This window comes from Piliocolobus tephrosceles, chromosome 13 (assembly GCF_002776525.5).
Source record: "Piliocolobus tephrosceles isolate RC106 chromosome 13, ASM277652v3, whole genome shotgun sequence".
NCBI lineage: Eukaryota > Metazoa > Chordata > Mammalia > Primates > Cercopithecidae > Piliocolobus > Piliocolobus tephrosceles.
The window spans coordinates 101,624,701-101,652,195 of record NC_045446.1 but is presented as its reverse complement, the minus strand read 5'-3'; the positions used below and the strand labels follow the sequence as shown (position 1 = coordinate 101,652,195).

The 27,495-nt window shown below is 40.8% G+C and overlaps 2 protein-coding genes across 5 annotated transcripts in view; one reads left to right on the top strand and one right to left on the bottom strand.

Moving 5' to 3' along the window:
* The window catches only part of HSPB2 (heat shock protein family B (small) member 2), a 33,725-nt gene extending 11,738 nt beyond the window's left edge, over positions 1 to 21,987 (bottom strand). The window contains exons 1-2 of one of the 4 annotated variants that reach the window (XM_023208218.3): positions 21,584 to 21,987; positions 18,585 to 18,809 (exon numbers count right to left, since the gene is read on the bottom strand). In XM_023208218.3, the coding sequence (XP_023063986.1) occupies positions 18,585 to 18,809; positions 21,584 to 21,628 (270 nt within the window). In that variant the 5' untranslated portion in view covers positions 21,629 to 21,987. Of the gene's footprint in view, positions 1 to 17,682; positions 17,750 to 18,584; positions 18,814 to 21,583 lie in introns of those variants that run through there. The other 3 variants (XM_023208219.1, XM_023208221.1, XM_023208220.3) reach the window with 3 other exon arrangements.
* FDXACB1 (ferredoxin-fold anticodon binding domain containing 1) lies at positions 21,756 to 27,096 on the top strand. The gene is made up of 5 exons (XM_023208213.2): positions 21,756 to 22,221; positions 22,470 to 22,626; positions 24,125 to 24,328; positions 24,496 to 24,654; positions 25,028 to 27,096. Exons 1-5 carry the CDS (start codon positions 22,050 to 22,052, stop codon positions 26,208 to 26,210), a joined length of 1,875 nt encoding a protein of 624 aa, XP_023063981.1. The 5' UTR covers positions 21,756 to 22,049; the 3' UTR covers positions 26,211 to 27,096.
* Positions 27,097 to 27,495: the final 399 nt, after the last annotated feature.

Sequence of the window (27,495 nt, the reverse complement as noted above, 5' to 3'; positions counted from 1 at the left end):
GTTTAGATATGTCGAGGTTGTGAGGTCTTTGGGAATTCAAATGGAGATATTCAATAAATAGTTGAATATTTACATCCAGTGTTCTGGAGACATATCTGGGATAGAAGTATAGATTTAAAATTTAGAAGCATATAGATAGGAGTTAAAGGTATAGGAGTGGATAGTACCACCTAGGGTTAGCAAAAAAAGGAGCAAAAGGGCCGACCACAGAATCATTGGAAAGGCAAACTTAAGGTATTGGCAGAGAAAAATGAGCTCATAAAAGGGACCTAGTAATGATCAGAGAAATGAGGGAAAAACGTATTTAGCACAATGTCATAGAAACCAAGGGAATAAGATTTCAAGAAGGAAAAAGTGGGTTGTCAGGTGGATTACCAAATGCAGAATATAAAAGTTAAATAACATGTGAGCTGAAGTATCCATTAGATCTGGTAAAATTTTCACTGTCATAGAAATACTTGTAGGAAAGTGGTAGATCAAAGAGGAAATGGGGGACAGATTTCTTGACAAGATAGAGCAGTAAGCTCATATTTGATGCAGTCCCTCTACTGTAAATACATAGCAATGGTAGAATTTTTAAAGTAGAAAAGATAAATGACAATATGGACAAATTAAATTACAAAATATTTAAATAAATAAAGTTTAGGGGGATAGGCCTATTAGACTCTAGATAGAAGATGATAGTGGAAGCTGATGAGTTCAACTCCTACAGGGTAATGAGACTAAAAGTTCTCAGCCTAAGACAGAAGAAGCAATTGGCTCATTACTTAATGCCAGTGGCTGTGGTGGGATTTTCCCACTTGTGAAAGAAAGGCAGAAAAATCCTGTCCATCTGCCTTCTGGGTTTTAGTTGAATAGAAGCTGGGCTTAGTGAGGTGGAAAGATGAAGACATAGTCTCATGATTCGTAATTTATATATGATATCTTTTTTTTTTTTTTTTTTTTTGAGACGGAGTCTTGCTCAGTAGCCCAGGCTGCAGTGCAGTGGCGTGACCTCGGCTCACTGCAACGCCCACCTCCCGGGTTCAAGCGATTTTTCTGCCTCAGCCTCCCAGTAGCTGGGATTATGGGCACCGGCCACCACACCTGGCTAATTTTAAAATATTTTTAGTAGAAATGGGGTTTCATCATGTTAGCCAGGCTGGTCTTGAACTCCTGACCTCAAATGATTCATCCACCTCGGCCTCCCAAAGTGCTGGGATTATAGGCGTGAGCCACTGTGTCCAGCCTATATATGATATCTTGTAGCTCAGTGATAGCATCCAATATGACAGCAGAACAGTAGCCCTCCTCATCATTATAAAATCCCATTTAGAATTGGGAAGGAGATGTAAGAAGCGTGATGAAGGCAACTGCAAAACCACTATAGAGTAAGGAGTGGTGGGCATAGAAGCAGAGAAATAAAGAAGGAAAAGCAAACTGAGAATCTACTGAAAACCAAAATTCCAAATACATGAAGAAATGTCGTAGTAAGAAAGACAGGCAACAATAAAATCAACAATAAGAAAAATGAAGGACCTTGGAACCCACCCATTCTTTTACTTTAAGAAAAAGACAAGTAATTGTTGCAGAGGTATTTTCCATTTCTATATTTTGCAGCTGCCTTTTTGTAAGAAGCACTTTTTCCAAATAAAAAAAATTAAATAAAAATTAAAAAATAAAAATGAGGGACTGGGTGCAGTGGCTCACATTTGTAATCTCAGCACTTTGGGAGGCTAGCATGGGCGGATCACCTGAGGTCAGGAATTCAAGACCAACCTGGCCAACATGGTGACACACCATCTCTACTAAAAATACAAATATTAGCCCAGCATGGTGGCACACGTCTGTAGTCCCAGCTACTTAGGAGGCTGAAGCAAAAGAATCACTTGAACCCAGAAGGCAGACATTGCAGCGAGTTAAGATTGTGCCAGGGCACTTCAGCCTGGGCAACAGAGTGAGACTCCATCTCAAAAACAAACAAACAAACAAAACAAACAAACAAACAAAAAAGTTGAGGGGGGTGTAATAATTGTATTTAGAAAGGGCAAGAAATATTACATTAAAACAAGCAGAATTTTAACAGTGGATGGACATGAAAAAGAACCATTTAAATGTATTAGAAATTAGTTGATGTTATGAATGCTATAAGGAACAAAGTTACACATTTACAAATTGAAAGCAAGCTGAGGAATTCACTCAGAATACAGCAAATTGGGGGAAAAGATTTTTAAAAATAAGAACAGTTAGGATATATGGAGGAGAAAATGAGAAACCAATATGTATCCAAAAAGGTGCTTCTAAGAATTAATAGAGAAAATGATAAAGCATTACTTGGAGAGATTTTTCAGAATTGAAGATGTGAGTCTTCAGATATTAGGCAGGATAAATAATACTAAATATATACTTAAATATATGATCATGAAAATTCAGAATAATAAGGATGAGAAAAATCTGAAAAGATATGAGGACAAAAAGATGTATTAATTACAAATGAGTTACAATTAGATTGACAGCAGACTTCTCAGCATCAGCAAACATCAAAAGACAACAGAGTAACGGCTTCAAAGTACTGGTGGGGTAGAAATAGCTGTTAACTCATAGTTATAGGTAAGCTATCACTCAAAGTAAAATATGCCAGGAATGCAAAGATGGTTCAATATTGGAAAATCTCTCAATATAAATTTTCTGTATTAATAGACTAAAAGAAAATAAAATCTTATGATTATCTCAACTAATGTGTGGTTCAGCTTCTCTATTTACATGGAGGGAAATTTCTGTTAGAAAATCAGAAATAAAAGAAATTTCCTCTAGTTGGTAAATATCATATAACAAAAACTTAGCACAAACATATTTACCAACGAAAATTTAAATTCATTCTATTCCTTTGAATATCCTGAGCAAGACAAAGATGGCCATTATCACTCCTAATATTTTACATAGCAGTAAAGGTTCTGAACAATGCCATAACAGAAGAAAAACAAAGAAGAGGTGTAAGAATTGGAAGGGTAGAGACGAAACTGTTATTATTTATAAATGACATAATAATCTGCTAAAACAACCCCAAAAGAATCAACGGACAGGCCAGACATGGTGGCTCATGCCTGCAACCCCAGGACTTTGGGATGCTGAGGTGGGAGCACCACTTTAGCCCAGGAGTTTGAGACCAGCCTGGACAACATGGTGAAACTCCGTCTCTAAAAAAAAAAAAAAAAAAATTAGTCAGGCGTGGTGGTGCACACCTGTAGTTCCAGGTACTTGGGATGCTGAGGTGGGAGAATCACCTGAGCCTGGGAGTTCGAGATTCGAGGCTGCAGTGAGCCAAGATCACATTACCGCACTCCAGCCTTGGGAAATGGGAGTGAGACCCTGTCCTCCCTCACCCCCCAAAAAAATCAGAATCAACAAACTATTAGAACTAACAAGAGAGTTCAGCAAACTTGCAGCACATAATCTCAGATTATGAAATACTGTGCTGGTTATCTACTTCTGCATATCAAACTACCTGAAAATTTACTGGCTTAAACAACAATCATTTTATTAAACCTTACCAGGTGGTATTCAGCTGGTAAATGGTCTCATCTATAGGTTTTAAGGTGACTTAACTCTCATTCCTGATGCCTTGGCATGGATGGTTGGAAAGGTGGGCTCAGCTGGGCCTCTCTCCCTGTCCACATAGTGTCAGGATCTCTCTACAAGATCTCTTCAGCAGATAGTCAGATTTCTTATATGGTGGTTCAGGTCTCCAAGAACGAGTGTTCCAAAAGACAGAAAGTGGGAACTACAAGTTTAAGGCTTGGGCTGGAAATTTATACAGCATTTCTTTTGCCATAATTTTTTGACCAAAGCAGTTGCAAAGCCTTTCTATATTCAAAGGGAAGGGCACAGACTCCCAACCTCTTGGTGGAGGGAGAGTAAAAGAGTTTGCAGCCAACCTTAATCCTCCACAAGAGCATACAGAGAGGGAGAAAGTATATGAAATCTCTAAAATTCACAAGGAATAATAGCATTAATAGCAATAATATACAAGGAATTCATAAGAATCAGCAAGAAAAGGACAGCTACTCCACTTTTCTTAAAAAAGGACAAAGAATATGCATAGGACATTTATGCAAGTGGAAATCAAGAAGCCAACATGCATACAAAGGAATGCTGAAAATAACTAGTAGTCAATGAAATGCATTACCAATATTTTGGGCCCCTTAGTCCCAGCTATTCAGAGAGTTAAGGTGAAACAACCCCTTGTGTCCAGGAGGCCAAGAGAGCAATGAGCCGTGTTTGCACCTGTCTCAAAATAAATAAATAAAAGAGAGACAGAGATTCTGTCTCAAAAAAAGAAAATAAAAGAAAGAGAGACTGGGCGCGGTGACTCACGCCTATAACCCCAGCACTTTGGGAGGTCAAGGCAGGTGGATTACTTGAGGTCAAGATGGTGAAACCCTGTCTCTACTAAAAATACAAAAATTAGCCAGGCGTGGTGGCGGGCGCCTGTAATCCCAACTGCTCAGGAGACTGAGACGGGAGAATCACCTGAATCCTGGAGACAGAGGTTGCAGTGAACTGAGATCATACCACTGCACTCTGGCCTGGGCAACAGAGCCAGACTCTGTCTCAAAAATAAATAAATAAATAAGAAAAGAAAAAGAGGACACAACATACCGAAAATTATGGAGTGCAGTAAAAGCAATACTAAACAGAAATTTATACCTGTAAACACATACAATAAGTCCTTACTTAACACTGTTGATAGGTTCTTGGAAACTGTGACTTTAACAACAATTTTACCATAGGCTGATGTAAACAAAACTATGTTTCTGGTCATGAAAACATCACTAAACAAAAACATACTTCTGGTCACAAAAACATCATGAAACTTCTAAATAGAAACCAAAAACACTTCTAATTTTTTTTTTTAATTTTAATTTTTGTGGGTACATAGTAGGTATATATATTTATGGGGTACGTGAGTTGTTTTGATACAGGCATGCAATGCATAATAATCACATAATGAATAATGAGGTATCCATCTCCTCAAGCATTTATCTTTTGTGTTACAAACAATCCAATTATTCTCTTTTTGTCATTTTAAAATGTACAGCTGGGCCAGCATGGTGGCTCATGCCTGTAATCCCAGGCTGAGGCGGGCGGATCACTTGAGGTCAGGAGTTTGTGACCAGTCTGGCCAACATGGTGAAACCCCATCTCTACTAAAAATACAAGAATTAGCCAGGCATGGTGGTGTGCAGTGTAGTCCCAGCTACTCGGGAGACTGAGGCAGAAGAATCACTTGAACCCAGGAGGCAGAGGCTGCAGTGAGCCGAGATTGCGCCACTGCACTCCAGCTTGGGTGACAGAGTGAGACCCTGTCACACACACACATACACACACACACAAAGTACAGTTAAATTATTATTGATTATAGTCACCCTATTGTGCTATCATATAGTTTTATTCATTCTTTCTATGTTTTTTTTGAGCCCATTAACCATCCCCACCTTCCCCCAACTCACACTACCCTTCCCAGCCTCTGGTAACCAGCCTTCTATTCTATTGCTATGAGTTCAATTGTTTCAACGTTTAGATTCCACAAATAAGTAGGAACATGTGATGTTTGTCTTTCTGTGCCTGGTTTATTTCATTTAACATAATGACTTCCAGAGTTCCATCCATGTTGTTACAAATGACAGTATCTCAATCTCTCTTATGGCTGACTAGTACTCCATTGTGTGTAAGTACCATATTGTCTTTACCCATTCATCTGTTGACAGACATTTAGGTTGCTTCCAAATCTTGGCTATTGTGAACAGAGCTACCACAAACATGTGAGTGCAGATATCTCTTTCATATACTGATTTCCTTTCTTTGGGATATACACCCAGCAATGGGATTGCTGGATCATATGGTGGCTCTATTTTTAGTTTTTTGAGGAACCTCCAAACTGTTATCTAAAGTAGTTGTACTAATTTATATTCCCACCAACAGTGTCCAAGGGTTCCCTTTTATCCACATTCTTCCAGCATTTGTTACTGCCTGTGTTTTGGACAAAAGCCATTTTAACATTTCATTGCAGTTTTGATCTGCACTTCTCTGATGACCAACGATGTTGAGCACCTTTTCATATGCTTGTTTTCCATTGCGTCTTTTGAGAAATGTGTATTCAGTTTTTGCCCATTTTAAATCAGATTATTAGGTTTTTCTTACAGAGTTTTTGAGCTCCCTTTATATTCTGGTTATTAATCTCTTGTCAGATGAGTAGTTTGTAAATATTTTCTCCCATTCTGTGGATTGTGTCTTCACTTTGATTGTTTCCTTTGCTGTGCAAAGCTTTTTTTTTTTTTTCCTTGAGACAGAGTTTCACTCTTGTTGCCCAGGTTGCTGGAGTGCAATGGCACAATCTTGGTCACTGCAACCTCCACTTCCCGGGTTCAAGCGATTCTCCTGCCTCAGCCTCCCGAGTAGCTGGGATTACAGGCATGGGCCACCACGCCCAGCTTATTTTGTATTTTTTTTTTTTTTTAGTAGAGACGGGGTTACTCCATGTTGGTCAGGCTGGTCTCGAACTCCTGACCTCAGGTGATCTGCCCACCTCAGCCTCCCAAAATGCTGGGATTACAGATGTGGGCCACTGTGCCTGGCCTGTGCAGAAGATTTTTAATTTGTGATCCCATTCGTCCATTTTTGCTTTGGTTGCCTGTGTTTGTAGGGCACAACTCAAGAAACTTTTACCTAGGCCAATGTCTACGAGTTTCCCCAATGTTTTCTTGTAGCAGTTTCATAGTTGGAGGTCTTAGCTTTAAGTCTTTAATCCGTTTTCGTTTAATTTTTGTATATGGCAAGAGATAGGAGTCTAGTTTCATTCTTATGCATATGGATATCCTGTTTCCCCAGCAGGATAACAGTCTCTTTAATAAACGAGACTGTTTATTTATTTATTATTATTTATTTATTAAAGAGACTGTCTTTCCCCCAGTTTATGTTCTTGGCACCTTTGTCGAAAATGAGTTCACTGTAGGTGTGTGGATTTGTTTCTGGGTTCCTTACTCTGTTCCATTGGTCTATGTGTCTGTTTCTATGCCAGTATCATGTTGTTTTGGTTACTATAGCTCTTTAGCATAATTTGAAGTCAGGTAATATGATTCCTCCATACTTCTAATATTAAACATCAAGATAAATGTGAAGTATACATACATTTAAGAAAGATTACTGGCTGGGCATGGTGGCTCACGCCTGTAATCCCAGCACTTTGGGAGGCCGAGGTGGGCGGATCACGAGGTCAGGAGTTTGAGACCAGTCTGGCCAACATGGTGAAACCCTGATTCTACTAAAAATACAAAAATTAGCCAGGCATGGTGGCAGGCACCTGTAATCCCAGCTACTCGGGAGGCTGAGGCAGGAGAATCCCTTGAAACCAGAAGGCGGAGGTTGCAGTGAGCCGAGATCGCATCACTGCCCTCCAGGCTGGGCAAGAAAAGTGAAACTCCATCTCAAACAAACAAAAAAAAAAAGAAAGAAAAGAAAGATTATTAAAAATAAGTAAGGTAATTATTTACCCAATTTTTGGTAAATCAGTGAGTGATAGCATTTGTAGCAGTGGTGAGTTAAATCAAGGAATAAATGTTTGCAAAGTGAAAACTGTAAGGAGCATCTCCTACCACCACGCAGTTCAAAGGCAAACAATCACAAATCTGGAGGCCTCGCTGAATGCTTTCTACTATAGCATTGCTTATGTTGTGCATCTGTATGATTATTGTAGACTTTATGAATTTTTATTTTATAAACTTTTTATTCATTCATTCATTCATTCATTCATTTCCTGACTGGCTTATTCCAGTTCAGGGTCATAGGTGACTGGAACCTATCCTGGAAGCTCAGGGCACAAAGAGGGAACTGACCCTGGATGGGATGCCATGTACGCCCCCACTCATTCAGACTGGGACCATTTAGAAATTCCAGTTCACCTAATGTGCACATCTTTGGGATGTAGGAGGGACCTAGAGTGCCCAAAGAAAACCCACACAGGCTTGGGGAAAACATGCAAACTCTACACAGACGCTGTCCCAGCAGGGAAGTAATTTGTTTTTCTCATCAACCTAATAATGATACAATGTTAAATAAAACAACATGATTTGAAGACCTACTGTACATTGAAAATAAAGAAAAATTGCAAATTAAAAAACTAATTTTACATTATAAGGAACTAGAAAAAGGAAAGCAAATCCAAAGCAAAGCTAGAAGAAGAAAGAAAATAATAAAAGTTAGAGCAGAGATAAAAGAGAGAACAGAAAAATAAAGGAAGTCAATTAAACCAAAAGTTGTTCCTTTAAAAAGATCAACAAAATTGACAAGCCTTACCTAGATTGACTAAGAAAAAAAGAGAGAAAACCAAATTACTAAAATCAGAAAAAAGTGGGGACATTATTGCAGATGCAAACAGAAATAAAAAAGATTATATGAGAATACTATGTACCATTATCTGCTAGCAAATTGGAAACAGAGGTCAAACAGATAAATTCCTAGAAACACAGTTTACCAAAACTGACTCATTAAGAAATAGAAAATCTGAATAGATCTATAATTTAGAGTAAGGGTTTGAATTAGTAATCAAAATACCCCAACAATGAAAGCCCTGGACCAGATGGCTTCACTGATGAGTTCTACCAAATATTTATATAAGAATTAACATCAGTCCTCCTCAAGCTTTTTTAAAAAAAGCAAAGAGGAGGAATACTTCCTAACTCAATCCAGAAAACCAGCATTACCCTGATACCGAAGCCAGACAAAGACATTACAGGAAAAGAAAACTACAGACCAATATACTACATAAATCTTCAACAAAATACTAGCAAACCAAATTCAGCAGGATATTAAAAGGATTATATATATTCTTGAAATGCAAGTTTGAGTCAACATATTAAAATCAATTGATACAATACACCACACTGACAAAATAGAGGGAAAAAAAATCCCACAGGATCATCTCAGTTAATGCAGAAAAAGCATTTGACAGAATTCAAAACCCTTATGCAATAAAAACACTCAACAAACTAGGAGTAGAAGGAAACTACCTCAACATAATAAAGACCATATATGAAAAACCCACAGAAAACACTAAACTCAATGATAAAAATTCAAAATTTCGAACAGGTGTGGAGGCTCACACCTGTAATCTCAGCACTATGGGAGGCCAAGGCTGGAGGATCACTTGAGCCAATGAGTTCAAGACCAGCCCTGGCAGTATGGCGAAACCTCATCGCTACAAAAACTACAAAAATTAGCTGAGCCTGGTGACATGCACCTGTAGTCCCAGCTACTTGGGAGGCTGAGATGAGAGTATTGCTTGAGTCTGGGAAGCAGAGGTTGCGGTGAGCCAAGATCGTGCCACTACACTCTAGCACTTGACCCTGTCTCAACAAATAAAAAACAAACAAACAAACAACAACAACAAAAAACTGAACCCCCCCCCCAAAACTAAAAGTTTCAGTCTGTTGTCGGTTCTTGGAAAAAAAATAAAAGGTTTTCCTTTAAGATCAGGATCAAGACAAGGATACCCACTTTTGCCACTTCTACTCAGCGTATTATTAGAAGTTCTGTTCAGAGCAATTAAGTAAGAAATAAAAGTATCCACATTGGAAAGGAAGAAGTAAAATTATCTGTTTGTAGATGACATGATCTCACATGCAGAAAACCCTAAAGATTACACACACACACACACCAGTAGAGCTAATATACAAATTCAGCAAAGTGGCAGGACACAAAACAAACAAACAAAAATCAGTTCCATTTCTATACACTAACAATAACCTGAAATAAAGATTAAGACAACAATACTATTTACAATAACATCAAAAAGACTAAAATACTTAGGAATAAACCAATAAGGTAAAAGACTTATACACTGAAAACTATAATGTATTGTTGAAAGAAATTAAGAAAACATAAATAAATGGAAAGACATCTGTGTTCATGAATTGGAAGACTTAATATTGTTAAGATATCAATATTAGCCATACTGATTATAGAGTCAATGCAATCCCTATCAAAATTCCAATAACTTTGCAGAAAAAAAAAAATCTGTCCTAAAATTCATATGGAATCTCAAGGGACCCTGAAAGCTGAAAAAATCTTGAAAAAGAACAAAGTGGGAAGACTTAGACTTTCTGATTTCAAAACTTATTACAAAACTACAGTAATCAAAATGGTGTAATATTGGCAAAAAAGGCAGAATGTAGATCAATGCAATAGAATATAGAGTCCAGAAATAAACCTTAGTGCATACGGGCTTGTGATTTCCAACAAGGGCGACAAGATCATTCAATGGGGAAAGGACAGTCTCTTCAACAAACGGTGCTGGGAAAACTGAATATTCACTTGCAAAAGAATGAAGTTGGACCCATCCCTTATACATACCTTATACTATAGATAAAAAATAATTCCAAAACTATCAAAGACCTATTTTATTTATTTATTTTTAATTAATTTTTTTTTGAGACAGAGTTTTGCTCTTGTTGCCCACGCTGGAGTGCATGGCGTGATCTCAGCTCACTGCAACCTCTACCTCCTGGGTTCAAGCAATTCTCCTGTCTCAGCCTCCCAAGTAGCTGGGATTACAGGCATGTACCACCGTGCCCGGCTAGTTTTGAATTTTTAGTAGACATAGGTTTCACCATGTTGGCCAGGCTGGTCTTGAAATGCTGACCTCAGGTGATCCACCTGCCTCGACCTCCCAAAGTGCTGGGATTACAGGCATGAGTCACTGCGCCCAGCCAGAGACCTATTTTGTAAGAACTAAAACTATAAAACTCTTAGAAGAAAATAGGGGGAAAGCTTTGTAACACTGTATTTGGCAATGGTTTCTTGGATATAACATCAGAAGCATAGGCACCACCAACAAAAAATAGATAAATTGGACTTATCAACATTAAAAACTTTTGTGCATCAAGGGACAGTATCTAGAGAGTGAAACAACATCTTCCTCTCTGGGCTCAGACCTAGTTTGCGGTGACATGACCAAATGCACCAAGGCCGGGCGTGGTGACTCACACCTGTAATCCCAGCACTTTGGGAGGCTGAGGTGGCTGGATCACTTGAGGTCAGGAGTTCGAGCCTGACCCACATGGTGAAACCCCATCTCTAATCAAAACACAAAAATTAGCCAGGCGTGGTGGCACACACCTGTAGTCCCAGCTCCTGGGGAGTCTGAGGCAGGAAAATAGCTTGAATCTGGGAGGCGGAGCTTGCAGTGAGTCAAGATTGCACCACTGTACTCCAGCCTGGGCGAAGAGTGAGACTCCATCTCAGGAAAAAAGAAAAAAAAAAAGGAAGTCAGAATAGTTGGTAAATACAGGACCCACTGTGGGGCTTCCCTCTGGAAAATGGTGAAGGAAATTGAAATCGGCTTGCACGCCAAGTACACTTGCTCTTTCTGTGGCAAAACCAAGATGAAGAGATGAGCTGTGAAAATCAGGCACTGTGGTTCCTGCATGAAGACAGTAGCTAGCAGTGCGGGGACTTACAATACCATTTCGGCTGTCATGGTAAAGTCTGCCATCAGAAAACTGAAGGAATTCAAAGACCAGTAGACGCTCCTCTACTCTTTGAGACATCACTGGCCTATAATAAATGAGTTAATTTACGTTAAAAAAAAAAAGAGAGAGAGATAGAGTGAAACAACAATCTACACAATCAAAGAAAATATTTGCAAACCTTATATCTGATTAGAAATTAGTATCTGGAACATGTAAGGATGTATAAAGAACTCCTACAACTCAACAACAAATAAATAAACAACCCAATTCACAAGTGGGCAAGGAACTTGAATAAACATTTCTCCAAAGAAGATACACGAATAGCCAAAAAGCACACAGAAAGATGTTCAAGGCCAAGCCTGCAATCTCAGCACTTTGGGACGCCTAGGCGGTTGGATCACCTGAGGTCAGGAGTTTAAGACATGGTGAAACCCCGTCTCTACTAAAAATACAAAAATTAAACAGGCACAGTGGCGCGCACCTGTAGTCCCAGCTACTTGGGAAGCTGAGGCAGGAGAATCGCTTGAACCCAGGAGGCAGAGGTTGCAGTGAGCCAAGATGGTGCCACTGCACTCCAGCCTGGGAGACAGAGGGCAACAGAGTGAGATTCCGTCTCAAAAAAAAAAAAAAGGAAAAAGAGATGTTTAATCATTAGCCATTAGGGAAAATATGAATCAAAACCACCATGGAATACCACTTTATATCCACTAACATGGCTATTATAAGACACAAACAAAAACAAAATAAGCGTTGATGAGAATATGGAGAAATTGAAACCCTTGCATATTACTGGTAGGAATATAAAATGGTACAGTCATTATGGAAAAGTTTGGCATTTTCAAATTGTCAAACTAGAATTATTGGCCAGGCGTGGTGGCTCACGCTTGTAATCCCAGCACTATGGGAGGCTGAGGTGGGCAGATCACTTGAAGTCACGAGTTTGAGATCAGCTGGCCAATATGGTGAAACTTTGTCTCTACTAAAAGTATAAAAATTGGTGAGGTGTGGTGGTGTGTGCCTGTAGTCCCAGCTACTTGGGTGACTGAGGCAGGAGAATCGCTTGAACCCAGGAGGTAGAGGTTGCAGTGAGCCAAGAGCACGCCACTGCACTCCAGCCTGGATGACAGAGCAAGACTCTGTCTCAAATAAAAACAAACAACAACAAAAACAAAACAAAACAAAAACATATAGAATTATGGTATGATCCAGCAATTCCTCTTCTGAATGTACACCTCAAAGGATTGAAAGCAGGGACACAAACAGAAACTTGTATACCAATGTTCATCACAGCATAATTCACAATAACTGAAAGGTGAAAACAACCCAAGTATCCATCAACAGATAATGGAGAAGCAAACTGTGGAATATACAGGCATGGAACATTATTCAATCTTTTTTTTTTTTTTTTGAGACAGAGTCTCCTCTGTCACCAGGCTGGAGTGCAGTGGTGCAATCTCGGCTCAGTGCAACCTCCTCCTCCCGGGTTCAAGCGATTCTCCTGCCTCAGCCTCCTGAGTACCTGGGATTACAGGTGGGCGCCACCACACCCAGCTAATTTTTTTTTTTTAGAAACAGGGTTTCATCATGTTGGCCAGGATGGTCTGAATCTCTTGACCTCGCAATCCGCCCGCCTTGGCCTCCCAAAGTGTTGGGATTACAGGTGTGAGGCACTGTGCCCAGCCTATTCAATCTTAAAGAAGAAGAGGCTGAGGTGGGAGGATTGCTTAAACCCAGGAGTTTGACACCAGCCTGGGAAACAAAATGAGACCCTGTCTCTACACAAATTTGTTTTGAAAAATTAGCTGAGTGTGGTGGAATGCACCTGCAGTCCAGATACTTGGGAGGCTGACAGGGGAGGATCCCTGGAGCCCAGAAGTTTGAGGTTGCAGTGAGCTATGATCACACCACTGCACTCCATCCAACCTGGGTGACAGAGACTGTCTCAAAACAAAAAAGAAGATACATGGTAGAACATAAACGAGCCTTGAAAATATTATGCTAAGTAAAATAAGCCAGACACAAAAGGACAAATATGACATAATTCTACTTAAATGAGGTACCTAGAATAGGTAAATTCATAGAGACAGAGAGTAGAATACAGGTTATCAAGAGCTGAGGGAGTGGGGGTCAGGGAATGAGCCGTTATTGTTTTATAGGTACAGAGTTTTAGTTCGGGATGATGAGAAAGTTCTGGAAATTGATAGTGGTGATGGTTGCACAACATTGTGAACATGGCACAACATTGTGAAAATACTTAATGCCACTAAATTATACACTTAAAAATAGCTACAATGGGCCACACATGGTGGCTCATGCCTGTAATCCCAGCATTTTGGGAGGCTGAGACAGGTGGACTGTTTGAGGTCCAGAGTTTGAGTCCAACCTGGGTAATATGGTGAAACCCTGTCTCTATGAACAACAACAAAAAGCTAAAATGGTAAATTTTATGTTATGTTTATACACACACACACACACATATATATTTTTTTGAGACGGAGTCTCACTCTGTCGCCTAGGCTGGAGTGCAGGGGCGTGACCTCAGCTCACTGCAACCTCTGCCTCCTGGGTTCAAGATATTCTCCTGCCTCAGTCTCCAGAGTAGCTGGGATTACAGACGCCTGCCACCACGCCCAGATAAATTTTGTATTTTTAGTAGAGACAAACTTTCGCCACATTGGCCAGGCTGCTCTCAAACCTGTGACCTCAAGTGATCCTCCAGCCTCGGCCTCCCAAAGTGCTGGGATTACAGGCATGAGCCACTGTGCCTGACCCTGTTATGTATATTTTACCTCAATTTTTAAAATGTGCTAGATACCTAGGAAATAGAGTAAGACATATAATATGTAAACTTAAAATATGTGCCTATACCGGGGCCTATTATGGGGAGGGGGGCGGGGGGAGGGATGGCATTGGGACTTATATCTGACGTAAATGACGAGTTGATGGGTGCTGAGTTGATGGGTGCAGCACACCAATATGGCACAAGTATACATATGTAACAAACCTGCACGTTGTGCACGTGTACCCTAGAACTTAAAGTATAATAAAAAAAAGTGCCTATAAAATATTTATATTGTAAGAATATACAAATAAATTATTAGAATTAATGAGAACTCAAATTCTAAAACTGACCTAACAATGCAATACAGTTTCAATCAGTATCCTAACAGTGTCATTTTATGGAGCAAGCTGATTCTAAATTTTATATGGAAATGCAAAAGTTCAAACATAATAACTAATATTCTTGAAAACAAGATGAAAGCATTTGATCTATTAGGTATTAAGATATAAAATAATAATAATGTAATAAAATCATAATTAAGATGGTGCTATTAAGGCATCATAACTAAGATAATACAAGGAATGACAATTAAACTAATAGAATATAGTAGCCCAGAAACAGACCTACATGTACATAGTTTATTTATAATAAGAATGGCATTGAATAGCAGTGGAGAAATTACGGTCTTTTCAATAACTAATGGTGGGACAACTTGACAGCCATTTAGAAGAAAAAGAAACTTCCTCACTACTGAATAACAACATAAATTCCAGATCTATCATCTGGAAACTAGAGTAACAAAGGTTTGAGAGGTAATATATGGGAGATGAAAAATATCTCCTTGTTTAAGAGGATAACATATGGGCAATATCTCTCAATAATGCCCATATATTATAGTGTCTTCTTACACAGTACATAAAAAAAACAGGAAATACTGATGATCAGTTTAACCATATTAAAATTAAGACTGTTGTTTTCCTAAGTTTACCAAACCTAAGCTATTCAAAACCCTTTCTCAGTCTCTACTAGTTCTCTACTTTGAAAGACCCATTTTAAACCAATTGAACCCTTATCTCAAATCCTTATAAATACCTTACTCTAACATCCCCCCTTTGATTCATTACCAAGACTCTGTGTCAAGTTGATGGTCTCCTGTGCTACGCTACAATAGGTTTAATGAGCTTTGTTTAGTCAACAGGATTCCTTAGTGACCTTTGTTGTGGGAGAGTGGACAACTGACAGTCCTTATCTTTTTGAGAAATATACTGAAATCTTAAAAAAAAAGTTGGTAGAGATAGGGTCTTGCTATGTTGCCCAGGCTGGTTTTGAACTACCAGCCTCAAGCTACCTCCTGCCTCAGCCTCCCAAAGTGCTGGGATTAGAAGGTGCGAGCCACTGTGCCCAGCCAGTATATCAAGATTTTTTTTTCTTTTTTTTGAGATGGAGTTTCACTCTTGTCGCACAGGCTGGAGTGCAATGGCACCATCTTAGCTCACTGCAACCTCTGCCCCCTGGGTTCAGGCGATTCTCCTGCCTCAGCCTCCCAAGTAGCGGGATTACAGGTGCCCACCACCAAGGCTGGCTAATTTTTGTATTTTTAGAAGACAGAGTTTCATCACGTTGGCCAGGCTGCTCTTGAACTCCTGACCTCACGTGATCCACCCACCTCAGCCTCCCAAAGTGCTGGGGTTACAGGTATGAGCCACTGCACCCAGCCCACCAAGATTTTTATAGATTAAATTCTAAGATCTGCTCCAAAATTAATTCAATAAGATAAAGTAGAAGTACATTAGTCAAAAGTAGTTGATACTGGGTAATGATACATGGGAGTTCATTAGACTAGTCTGTCTACTTTTGTTTTATGTTTTAAATTCTCTACAATAATTTTTTAAAGTTATGTTTGTTTTTGTAGTCCTCAAGAGCGGATGTTCACTAAGGTCACAGCAAAGTTGCACTATGTGACTCTGATTACCTGGCTTTACCCAGAAAGTGTCTAGCCAAACCTAGCCTAAGTTATGCTGGATTCTGCAGTCTTGCTACAACGACAGAAGGAAGGGAAGGTCAGAGTGGTTGTAGACTTTAGATAAATAATTCTTTATTTTATTTATTATTATTATTTTTTGAGATAGAGTCTTGCTCTGTCGCCCAGGCTAGAGTGCAGTGGCATGATGTCAGCTCACCGCAACCTCCACCTCCCAGGTTCAAGCGATTCCCCTGCCTCAGCCTCCTGAGTAGCTGGGATTACAGGCGTGAGCCACCACGCTCAGCTAATTTTTGTGTTTTTGGTAGGGACAGTGTTTCACCATGTTGGTCAGGCTGGTCTCGAACTCCTAAACCACAAGTGATCCACTTGCCTCAGCCTCCCAAAGTGCTGAGATTACAGGCATGAGCCACTGCACTTGGCACAAAATAATTCTTTTTAAGACCCTTCTACAACACCCTAAAAATGTAGAACTGAGTTGCTATATTAAATTTGATGTTTAAATCCTGGTTAAAACAACAACAAAAAAGGGATAAAGAATATTTTCTGTGTTTTTTGCTTTATTTATTCTGAGAATGAAACTGTGCTACAGTGAGCTAAATATTTAGCTGTGCTTAGAATGTGCTCCCTTCTACTTTTTACTGTGGAAAAGTGAAGTATCTTATCATTTCTTAAAAACCTGGATGCTGAAATTAGTCAATATTAAGATATTATACACATCCTGAGTGACGCCTGATTTAAGATTTTGAATAGCTATTCATGTAAGTTGACTTTTCTGTGCATTTGTATCGGGGAGGATCCAGTTCAGGTTGATGTCCTGGAAACCAGTGAGGCTCTCGCTTAAATCCTGAGAGAACCAAAAAAGGGAAGGGAAGACAAATGAAAACAGTCAACAATAAGGAGTTTTAGAAACTGATCTTGCTCCTATTTCTAGGGAGTAGACAGTAAGTTCTGTTAAAATTGAAGAAAAAAACCTGTTTACTCATTCATTTAGTTATTCGCTTTTTTTTTTTTTTTTTTTTTTTGAGACGGTGTTTCACTCTGTCACTCAGGCAGGAGTGCAGTGGCTTGATTTCTGCTCACTGAAACCTCTACCTCTCAGGTTCAAGTGATTCTCCTGCCTCAGCCTCATGAGTAGCTGGGACTACAGGCATGAGCCAACACACCCAGCTAATTTTTGTATTTTTTAAGTAGAGATGGGGTGTCACCATGCTGGCCAGGCTGGTCTCGAACTCCTGACCTCAAGTGATCTGCCTGCCTCAGCCTCACAACGTGCTGGGGGTTACACACCTGAGCCACTGCGCCCAGCCTCACTTATTCACCTATTCAATTTACTTTTATTTGAGTTCCTTCTATGTGCCAGTCACTCAGTTGGGTTCAGAAAATGTAAGAATTAGAAAAAGCAGTACACGTACTATGTGTTGAAAGTGGCATTTTGTTGTTGTAGCTTGTATCATATGTTGTTTCAAAGTAGTGTCCAAACTGGAAAGAAAAATTAACAGACTAAGAATCTGGAAATCTACAGTTAACATCAGGAAATAAAGATCAATATGACATGAATTCTCATGGACTGTCATATTTTAGATGGACTGAGGTCTATGGTGTTAGTCTATATCCGTCTAACTTTCTTTCTTTTCTTTTTTTTTTTTTATTTGAGACGGAGTCTCGCTCTGTCGCCTGGGCTGGAGTGCAGTGGCCAGATCTCAGCTCGCTGCAAGCTCCGCCTCCCGGGTTTACGCCATTCTCCTGCCTCAGCCTCCCAGGTAGCTAGGACTACAGGCGCCCGCCACCTCGCGCAGCTAATTTTTTGTATTTTTTAGTAGAGATGGGGTTTCACCGTGTTAGCCAGGATGGTCTCGATCTCCTGACCTTGTGATCCGCCCGTCTCGGCCTCCCAAAGTGCTGGGATTACAGGCTTGAGCCACCGCGCCCGGCCCTAACTTTCATATCTTTTGTATGTTTGCTTGTTTAGGAGAGATTTAAGTGCAAGACTCAGACAAATGACAAGTCTAGATAGGCAAGGACCAGGGGAAAAGCTAGCCTAAGTCAGAAGACGTTATAAATTTCCGTAGATGAAGAGATACAGTCCAAACAGAAGTAAGAGAAAAAGAGGACTGCTCTTCCTTTTGAAACCTATTCAACTTGACAGTAAAGTGGCATAGGTGGTTCAGCTGCAGACTGTTCCTCTGTCCCAAACACTTCACTGAAAACTGAGAGATCACTGCACCGGAAGTTATTATATACCTGCATTTCAAATGGCCATTGCATTTCTTTTGCCAACAAAAGGAAACAAACAAACAAAAAAGAGAAAGAGTACCTGGGAAGGCAAGGGTTTGGGCTGCACGATATTCCTCAGGTCATATCTTTCCTGGTTCCAGTTGCCCATCAGGGTACGGTTCGAATAGGCATTCTCATTAGTGGTGCATCTCCATCCGTACTGGAAAAACTTGGACATATTATTCCAATCTGTCCACACTTCACCATGGCCATCTGCATTAATGATGCTGCCACAATGTGGGTTCGTGAGGAAACAGGCGAGGTTCTGTCTCCGGGAAAAGACAAGAATAGAAAAGCTTATTGCATAAACCAGAGAAGAGAAAAAGCATCCTTTCCTACCCTTGTTTTACATAGCCAGGTAAAACATAAGCACACCCTACTAATGATCCAAGCTTTGTTATGGTTCTCTTTCTTCCTCTCTAAGTCCCGGAACCCTTTGATCTATTCTCTCAATCAGCAACAGCGGATGACTACATGGATTAAATCCATACTGCACCCCAGGCCCCGTGAAAAGACAGAAAAAATTTCAGTATTCCCAATACAATATGGAGAATTAGCTAAATTTTTAGGTAATTTTGAGATGTAGGCGTTTAGGGACTAAGGGCACTGCTACAGTCAAAGAGAACAGAAAGAAGTGAGAGTTGAATAACTAGATAACACAATAAATGAGTAATAAAAGATCATTTCCCTCCTGCTAGCTCAAGTGATGCCTTCCCTGAAGTTAGCGCCTCTTTCCTTTGATCTCACATAAAACTTTATCTTCTTATCTTTCCCTGTATTTATAACTTTCTATCATGCATTAGAGTTCTTTAAGTCTGCATTATATCTCCTATACTGAGCTGTATGCCCCTTAAGGACAGGATCTGTTTTATTCATTATTGTACCCTGTCCTTCTGCCTATTCTCCCAATCAATCTGGTTTGCATATACCAGAAGATCAATGTCTGATTTCATTTTTTTTTTGTAAGGTAAAAGCTCAATCTTTCTTTTTTCCCCAAAATGTGAGTCTGGCCCCCTGGCTTAGGAACAAGGTGATACCTTTCCTGAAGAAGAGTAACTTGATGCTGAGTAGGTTGAGCCGTTTGAAGATTTCTTATGAGAGTGACAGAAATCTTCACTTGGCTGTTCCATGTTCTTTAAAGATGCAGACAAACCTGACTTTCTCAGTTCTCCAAGCAAAGAAAGATTCACCCAGATTATCACGGGCAAGTGGCCATGATTTGGAAGTCACCACCCACTTGCCTTTCCACAGGCAGAAACAAAGCCAATAACGCATCATTGAAGGATGACATCCCAGGTAACTACCCTCATACCATCTTCCTTTGTGAAGACAGGTGCATGCACTGATGTTACCAAACAATATGATGACCAGAGTAGCTGGTCCCACGAAGTCCTGGTATTCATACTGGAGATCTAGGTGTAACTATCTCTAGGGCTGGAATGACAGACACCACCATCCACTCAGTTGTCCAAGCCAGAAGCCTGGGGCTTATCTTTGACTCTGACTTGTCCTTAATATTCATCCAGTCACTAGGTCTTGTTGATTTTTGAATCAGACCGCTACCCTCCATTCCCACTGCCAAATTTCAATTTGAATCACTGTCAGCTTTGTCTCCATTATTGCAGCTGCCTCTTGTCTTATCCTGCCATCAGCCTTGTTCCTCTCCAAACCTTTCTCTACAGGAAAGCAGAGGTTTTCAAAATGAAAGTATAATTTGTATCATCTTCTTATTTAAAATCTTTCAGTGGTTTTCGACTGTTTTCAGTGTAAGGTTCAGCCTGTTAAAATGGCTTACAACAGAACAGAGAACCAAATATAGCATGTTCTTGTTATCATAAGGGGTCCTGATCCAGACCCCAAGAGACACAAGAAAGAACTTAAGGTGAGTCTATAAAGCGTAAGGAACTTTATTAAAAAAGTAAAGGAATAAAGAATGGCTACTCCATATGCAGAGCAGTCCTGAGGGCAGCCGGTTGCCCATTTTTATGATTGTTGATTATACGCTAAACGAGGGGTGGATTAATTCATACCTCCCCTTTTTAGACCATATAGGGTAACTTCCTGACGTTTCCATGGCATTTGTAAACTGGCATGGCACTGGTGGGAGTGTAGCAGTGAGGATGAACAGAGGTCAGTCTCATCGCCATCTTGGTTTTGGTGGGTTTTAGCCGGCTTCTTTACTGCAACCTGTTTTATCAGCAAGGTCTTTATGACCTGTATCTTGTGCTGAGCTATCTCACCCTGTGACTAAGAATGCCTTAACTTACTGGGAACGCAGCCCAGGTCTTAGCCTTATTTACCTAGCCCCTATTCAAGATGGAGTTGCTCTGTTATAAATACCTCTGACACTCTCACTTATAAGTGGGACCTAAACATGGAAACAACAGATGCTGCAGACTACTAACTAGAGTGGGGAGGGGGGTGGTATGGGTTGAAAAACTATCTATTAGGTGCCACATACCCATATAACAAACCCGCAACCTACCTGGTGCAATATATCCATGTAACAAACTTGTACATGTACCCCCATATATAAATAAAAGTTGATTTTTTTTTAAAGGCTTACAACACTCCCTGTGACCTGGCCCCTGCCTAACTCTTCAGTCTCATCTGTTACTCTCCCTCCAACTGTGTTTCAGCCCAATTCAACTATTCTGTTTCTCCATCAAGCTTTTGCATATATTGTTCTTTCTGCCTCTTCACGCCTCTTAACCCAGTTAAGATGTACTTTTACCCTCTTAGCTTTCAACTCGGGTTCACTTCATCCAAGGACTCTGACCCACTTCGCCCAAAAACTTGGTAACGTTCTCCTTCTGTGTGCTCCCATTGCACACTGAATCACTCCACGCATAGCACACACCCTGCCATACCAGAGTTGCCTCTTTTGCTCTGTGCATTCCCCACCAGACTGTAGGCTCATTGAAATCATAGGCCACATCCTGTTCATCCATATATCGTAACCACCCTCACAGTGATCTGGCACGCAATAGACACTCAATAATCTTTCTTGAATGAATAGAAGATAGGAGATTTAAGCACCTGGAGGAGAAATTTTGAGCAGCAGAGACACTGGGAGGCAGCCATTTCGGACGAGGTGAAAAAAGTTTCAAAACCTTCTGCGTCAAGAGCATGTGAGACACAGTCCAATCTCTCCTTGGCCTCAGCCCCGCTCCGTTTCTTTCACTCAGAACTCGCCTCACCCCTTGTGACTGCTTGTGACCTCACGCAGGTGTGATGAAGTCGCTCAAGGCCATGCTTGGGCTAAAGGCACTATGATCTTCCCGAGGGGCTGAAAGAGCGAGGGGACAGGAAAGTGGGCGTCTTGCTTTTGCATTCATAGTTATTATCCTCCCAAGGAGTCGGTGCACCCGTTCGTCTACACGACCAGGCGCCAAGGGTGCCTCATCAACTAGTGACGAGTGAAGAGGGGGCGGGCAGAGATCCGCGAAGGAAGTGACGTAAAACGAGCGCCACAGAGAACGCGAGCCGGGAGTCCGTGGAGGCCATGGCCCCTCGGCGCCTCCTGTTGGTTGGGGAGGGGAATTTCTCCTTCGCCGCCGCTCTGAGCGAAACCCTGGATCAGAACACTCGTCTTATCGCCACGTGCCTCCAGCGCCCGGCCGAGTTGACCCGGGATCCAGTGGCCCGGGAGAATCTGCGGTACCTGCGCGAGCGAGGTAGCGAGCCCGCCCCTCTGCGAAGCCCGGCCCAGCGACTGGCGCGTCCCAAAGTGGAAAGGGTGGGGGCGTGGAGATGTAACCCACGTGGAGACTGTTCTTGATCGTCCCACGGATATTCGCATAAAGCCGGCTTTGTGCCCAGACTTGGGCTGGTCTGCACGGTTTAAGTTAGGAAGAGTTTTTCTGTTCCATGCCTTAAGGCGTCCTCCTATCTCTATTTTGCGCCCCTAAACTATCTTTTCCAGGTATTGATGTACGTTTCGGTGTGGACTGCACCCAGCTGGCAGATGTCTTTGAACTGCACGACAGAGAATTTAATCAAATTTATTTCAACTTTCCGCATTGTGGACGCAAAGCTGGCGTAGCTAAGAACAGGGAACTGCTTGCCAAGTTTTTCCAAAGGTGAGGAAAGGAGTGCCCTCACAAGGAAAATGTTTAAGATGTCCATAACATAGTTACTGTACACAAACATAAGGCACATGTGCAAGCTACTATGATATGTTTAGAAAATATAAAACCTCAAAGGAACCCTCAATTTAGTTGGAAAAACATATATAAACCCTAAATGCTAAATGAAAGTACAAATAGTGTACTCTTGGGTGTGTAAAAGAGGATCATTTATTTTTGACAGTGCAAAATAATGAGAGCCATATAGTCTAATGGCTAAGAACGTTCACTTAGAAGCCGGACTGCCTGGATTCAAATCCCAGCCCACCACTTAACAGTTGTTATTTTTTTATTTTTATTTTTTTGAGATAGAGTCTCGCTCTGTCGCCCAGGCGGGAGTGCAGTGGCGCAATCTCGGCTCACTGCAAGCTCCGCCCCCATTCTCCTGCCTTAGCCTCCCAAGTACCTGGGAGTATAAGCGCCTGCCACCACGCCCGGCTAATTTTTTGTATTTTTAGTGGAGACGGGGTTTCACCGTGGTAGCCAGGATGCTCTCGATCTCCTGACCTCGTGATCCGCCCTCCTCGGCCTCCCAAAGTGCTGGGATTACAGGCATGAGCCACCAGGCCTGGCCAACAGCTGTTATTTTAAGCAAGCTTACTTAATCTTTACATGCTTCCGTGTTCTCAAGTGTAAACTAGGAATATTAATAGTAACTAATTGGGCCAGGCGCGGTGGCTCACGCCTGTAATCCCAGCAGTTTGGGAGGCGAGGTGAGCAGATCACCTGAGGTCAGGAGATCCAGACCATCCTGGCTACCACGGTGAAACCCGTCTCTACTAAAAATACAAAAAATTAGCCAGGCATGGTGGCATGCGCCTGTAATCACAGCTGTTTGGGAGGCTGAGGCAGGAGAATCACTTGAACTTGGGAAGTGGAGGTTGCAGTGAGCTGAGATTGTGCCACTGCACTCCAGCCTGGGCAACAGAGCAAGACTCCATCTCAAAAAAAAAAAAAAAAAGTAACAGCCTCATGAAATTATTGTGAACTGAAAACAATGCATGATTATACCACAAGTCATGATACTATTGGAGGTGTCCGAGGGGGCACAGCTGTCAATAAACTTTTGACAGAGGCAGTATTTTAAACTAGTATTTGAATTTCAGGAGGGCAATGAAAAGAACTTTCTAAATGGGAAGAAACAGCCTAAACAGTGAATCATATATAGAAACTGTGCAGATACTGACCTTTCTGTGACGTATGCATGAACAACACAAATGCAAAGCAGACCCTGGTCAGCCAATAGTACCAGTTAGTGGGTTGAACATTTAATTTACATTTGTATTTACTTCCAGCTACTTTCTTTGCATTTTTTGAGGTCTAACAGATTTTTGCACATAGGCATGATTGGATTTTAATTATTTCACAGGCAAACCCTGTGTATGTTGCCAACTCCTGTGGTAATTTCCACTTGTTTATGATAATTAGTTAGTGTTTCTTTTCTCCCTATTAGCTGTGCAGACGTTCTTGCAGAGGAAGGAGAAGTCCATGTGGCATTATGTAGAGGACAAGGTGGAACTCCTGCGGATAAGCCCCAGAGAGAATGGCACAACAGTTGGCAAGTGGTTGCCATGGCAGCCCTGGGGGGACTCATTTTAAGTGACGTATATCCATTCAGCTGTAAGGCTGTGCCAGGGTACAAGTGCACTGGATATAGGTAGGTAATAGCATAGGTCTAAGCCTTTTGCTTTTTCATCTCTCTCACTAATGATAACAAAATCTCATAAACAGACTCATAGGCCCTGCCAATTAACTGATTCAGTCTGTAAAAATACTTGCTTATTTTAATAATGACAGATTTCATATTGGTGTCTATTTTGCCAGGAGTCAAGATAAGTCCTTTCATGTAGAAGGTGCTTTGAACCATGTCTTCACCAGGAGCTTACCTTTTGAAGTTTCTCAACCCAGAATCTTCAGGATCAAAGTGGGTAACCAGTGGTTTTCCTTTCCAGAACCAGAAGCACTTGTAGGAAAGTTGAACAGGTAACCATTATTTTGCTGGAAATCACTTCCATCTCCAGTTGTATCCTGATTGTCTTGATGGCAACCATATATTGAATGGATGGTACATAAATTGTTAGTGATGTGGCTGCTATGTTTATTTGTCAGCCTGGCCTCCTTAAGCATCTCTAGAATTAAAAATGGTCACATTTTCTGATATATTGTAGGGATGGTGGCTGTCAGAGTTCTGAAATACACCTGTTTCTCCTTATGGTAGATGATTTCTTTGTTTCCTTTCAAGATCAATTTAAGAATAATTCTTTTCTGTCCCGCTATTTGTATTTTTAATTCTAGCTACATTATAATTATTTACTATCTTAAGTTAGAAAAGTTATTTTTGTGTGTGTTTAAACAGGGGTTTCCTGGAAGCACCTTCATGTCATCCTATCAAAACCATAAATGAGAAACTCATTGCTGAATTAGGCAAAGCTTTCCCTCTAAAAAGGCTGAAGTGTTCCTTCCCTTTGCTGCCACAGGAAGATGCCAATGTTCTTCCTTTCTGGAATTGTGACTTTCTATCAGCTGCTTTTTGGATTAGTCTCCATGAAGATAACTCAAATTCTGAGTCCCTGACTGGTGGGACATCACAAGATGTGGAAGACTTTCTAGTGTCATTTTCAGAACTTGGCCTTCCCAAGAATCCTGGAAGAGACGGTAAAGAAGAAGCTTGTGAAGGAACCTGTGGCCAGGCCAAGGTCTGCCTTAGACCTTCTCTCCTAGTGCATGTTCAGGATGTCATCGAAGTACGAGACTTCCTCTCAGGTTCTCTGCACATCCTCAGTGGACCTGTCTTTCAGAAGTGCCACATTCTGCCTTTCACAATGCCAGCATTTCATGAGACTTTATTTATCCTTGGGTTTAATCAAAATCTGAAGGATGGCTGTCTTCAATCACTGCTGGATCATCTGAAGGGCATTCTAGATAGCCTGCTAACCCAGACATTGCTGGAGAGCTCTAAGCTGAGCAGTTTAGTTGAATTTGTCCTTCAATCAAATGGAAAGGATTATATGATTCGTGTGAAGACTCATAATTTTAGCCCAGATTGTACTGAGGATCTAATTATTGGGTCTGTTACCACATCTGCCACTAGTGTTATACATAAAGACCAGTGTTTTGTGTTTGTGTCTATGAACTTGGACTTACTAGCCATGCTTGTCTGGTGTATCTCTGACTGGAGAATGTTGTGGACGTTTGATAACCGTTTCCTGAAAAATTTTGTCCCTGGGAAAATAGAACCCTTCAAAAGTCATTCTCTGTATCCTCCATGTTATGTGCATGATATTAGTTTTTGGATAGATGAGAAGAAAGGATTTGATGAACTAGAGTTTCACACTGTGGCCCGAGCAGTGTCCCAGGACACTGTTATATCCATACAGTTTCTTAGCCATTTTCAACATCCAAAGACTCAACAGGTCAGTCTCTGCTATAGATTGACCTACCAGACCTGTGACAAGGCCCTCACCCAGCAGCAAGTAGCATCAATGCAGTCCCAGTTTAGGAAGGAGATTCAACAACGCCTATATGTTATACCTCGGTAGTTTAGTAAATCCTTTTCTGCAGTGTGATCCTTCATTGTGGGGGATGTGGAGGAAAATAACCAACTTGTAACCAGTAGTCCTTTCTGGATTCTTTTTTTGTAAAATCTTTCACTTTGTGACCATAGCTACTGTTTGTTGATCTTTTCTTTCTTTTTTTTTTTTTTTTGAGACAGAGTCTTGCTGTGTCGCCTAGGCGGGAGTGCAGTGGCAGTGGCGCGATCTTGGCTCACTGCAGGCTCCAATTCCCAGGTTCATGCCATTCTCCTGCCTCAGCCTCCTGAGTAGCTGGGACTATAGGCGTCCCCCACCACGCTGGCTAATTTTTTTTTTTTTTTTTTGTATTTTTAGTAGAGAAGGAGTTTCACCATGCTAGCCAGGATGGTCAGGATGGTCTTGATCTCCTGGCCTCGTGATCCACCCGCCTCGGCCTCCCAAAGTGCTGGGATTATAGGCGTGAGCCACCGTGCCTGGCCTACTGTTGGTTGATCTTAAAAGATACCGTGACTCTATCACTGAAACTTATAGATTATAATGTGATTGGTGACATTTGGAGTTGTGTAATATTTTGGTCCTGAGAAATGACTAAAACAATAAACAAAACAGCATGTTGTACTTTAGATGCTCTATTGCTGAAGAGGCAGTAGAACTTAGGTGTCTCATCAAATATAAAGATGTTTTCCACACTGTCAATTACTCTTCCCTTAATTTGTTGTATCATTTCATTAAATCACCTTATGAGAGTAGTTTTTGGAGTCAGACTAACATTTATTAGCTTGGTAAGTTGCAAATATTCCACATTAGTTTTGGTATTATTATTATCATCATCAACATTTTAATTCTGTGGTTGAAAGTCATGGAACTAATAAAGTGTTAGATTTAGGGTTAACATTTGGGTCTGTTTGACTCTAAAGCCCATGTTCTTCCTGCCACTTTCTGTTACTTCTTCCCTAGTCTTTAACAGTAATTCAACTGTGATTAAACTTTGCCTCTCTAGATTTTGGGGCCTTCTATTGTAAGTATCTCTAAGGGACACTGGAAAATTAACTTAGCCTAGGATTCTGCAGAATGCGGTATTCTAATGTGAAGTAATGTATGTTCCTGTTAATAGTTAGGCTCCACATTTGGGATTATATTCTGTGAGGGACATGACTGTCTTATTTATTCTTGGAGAAAAGCATTTGGGAAGGCAAGAATGGAAGAACAGAGACAAATTAGGAGGTTATTGCAGTGATGCAAATGAGATAATGATGACCTGGACCAAGGTGGTAAAATGTTGGGTTGGATA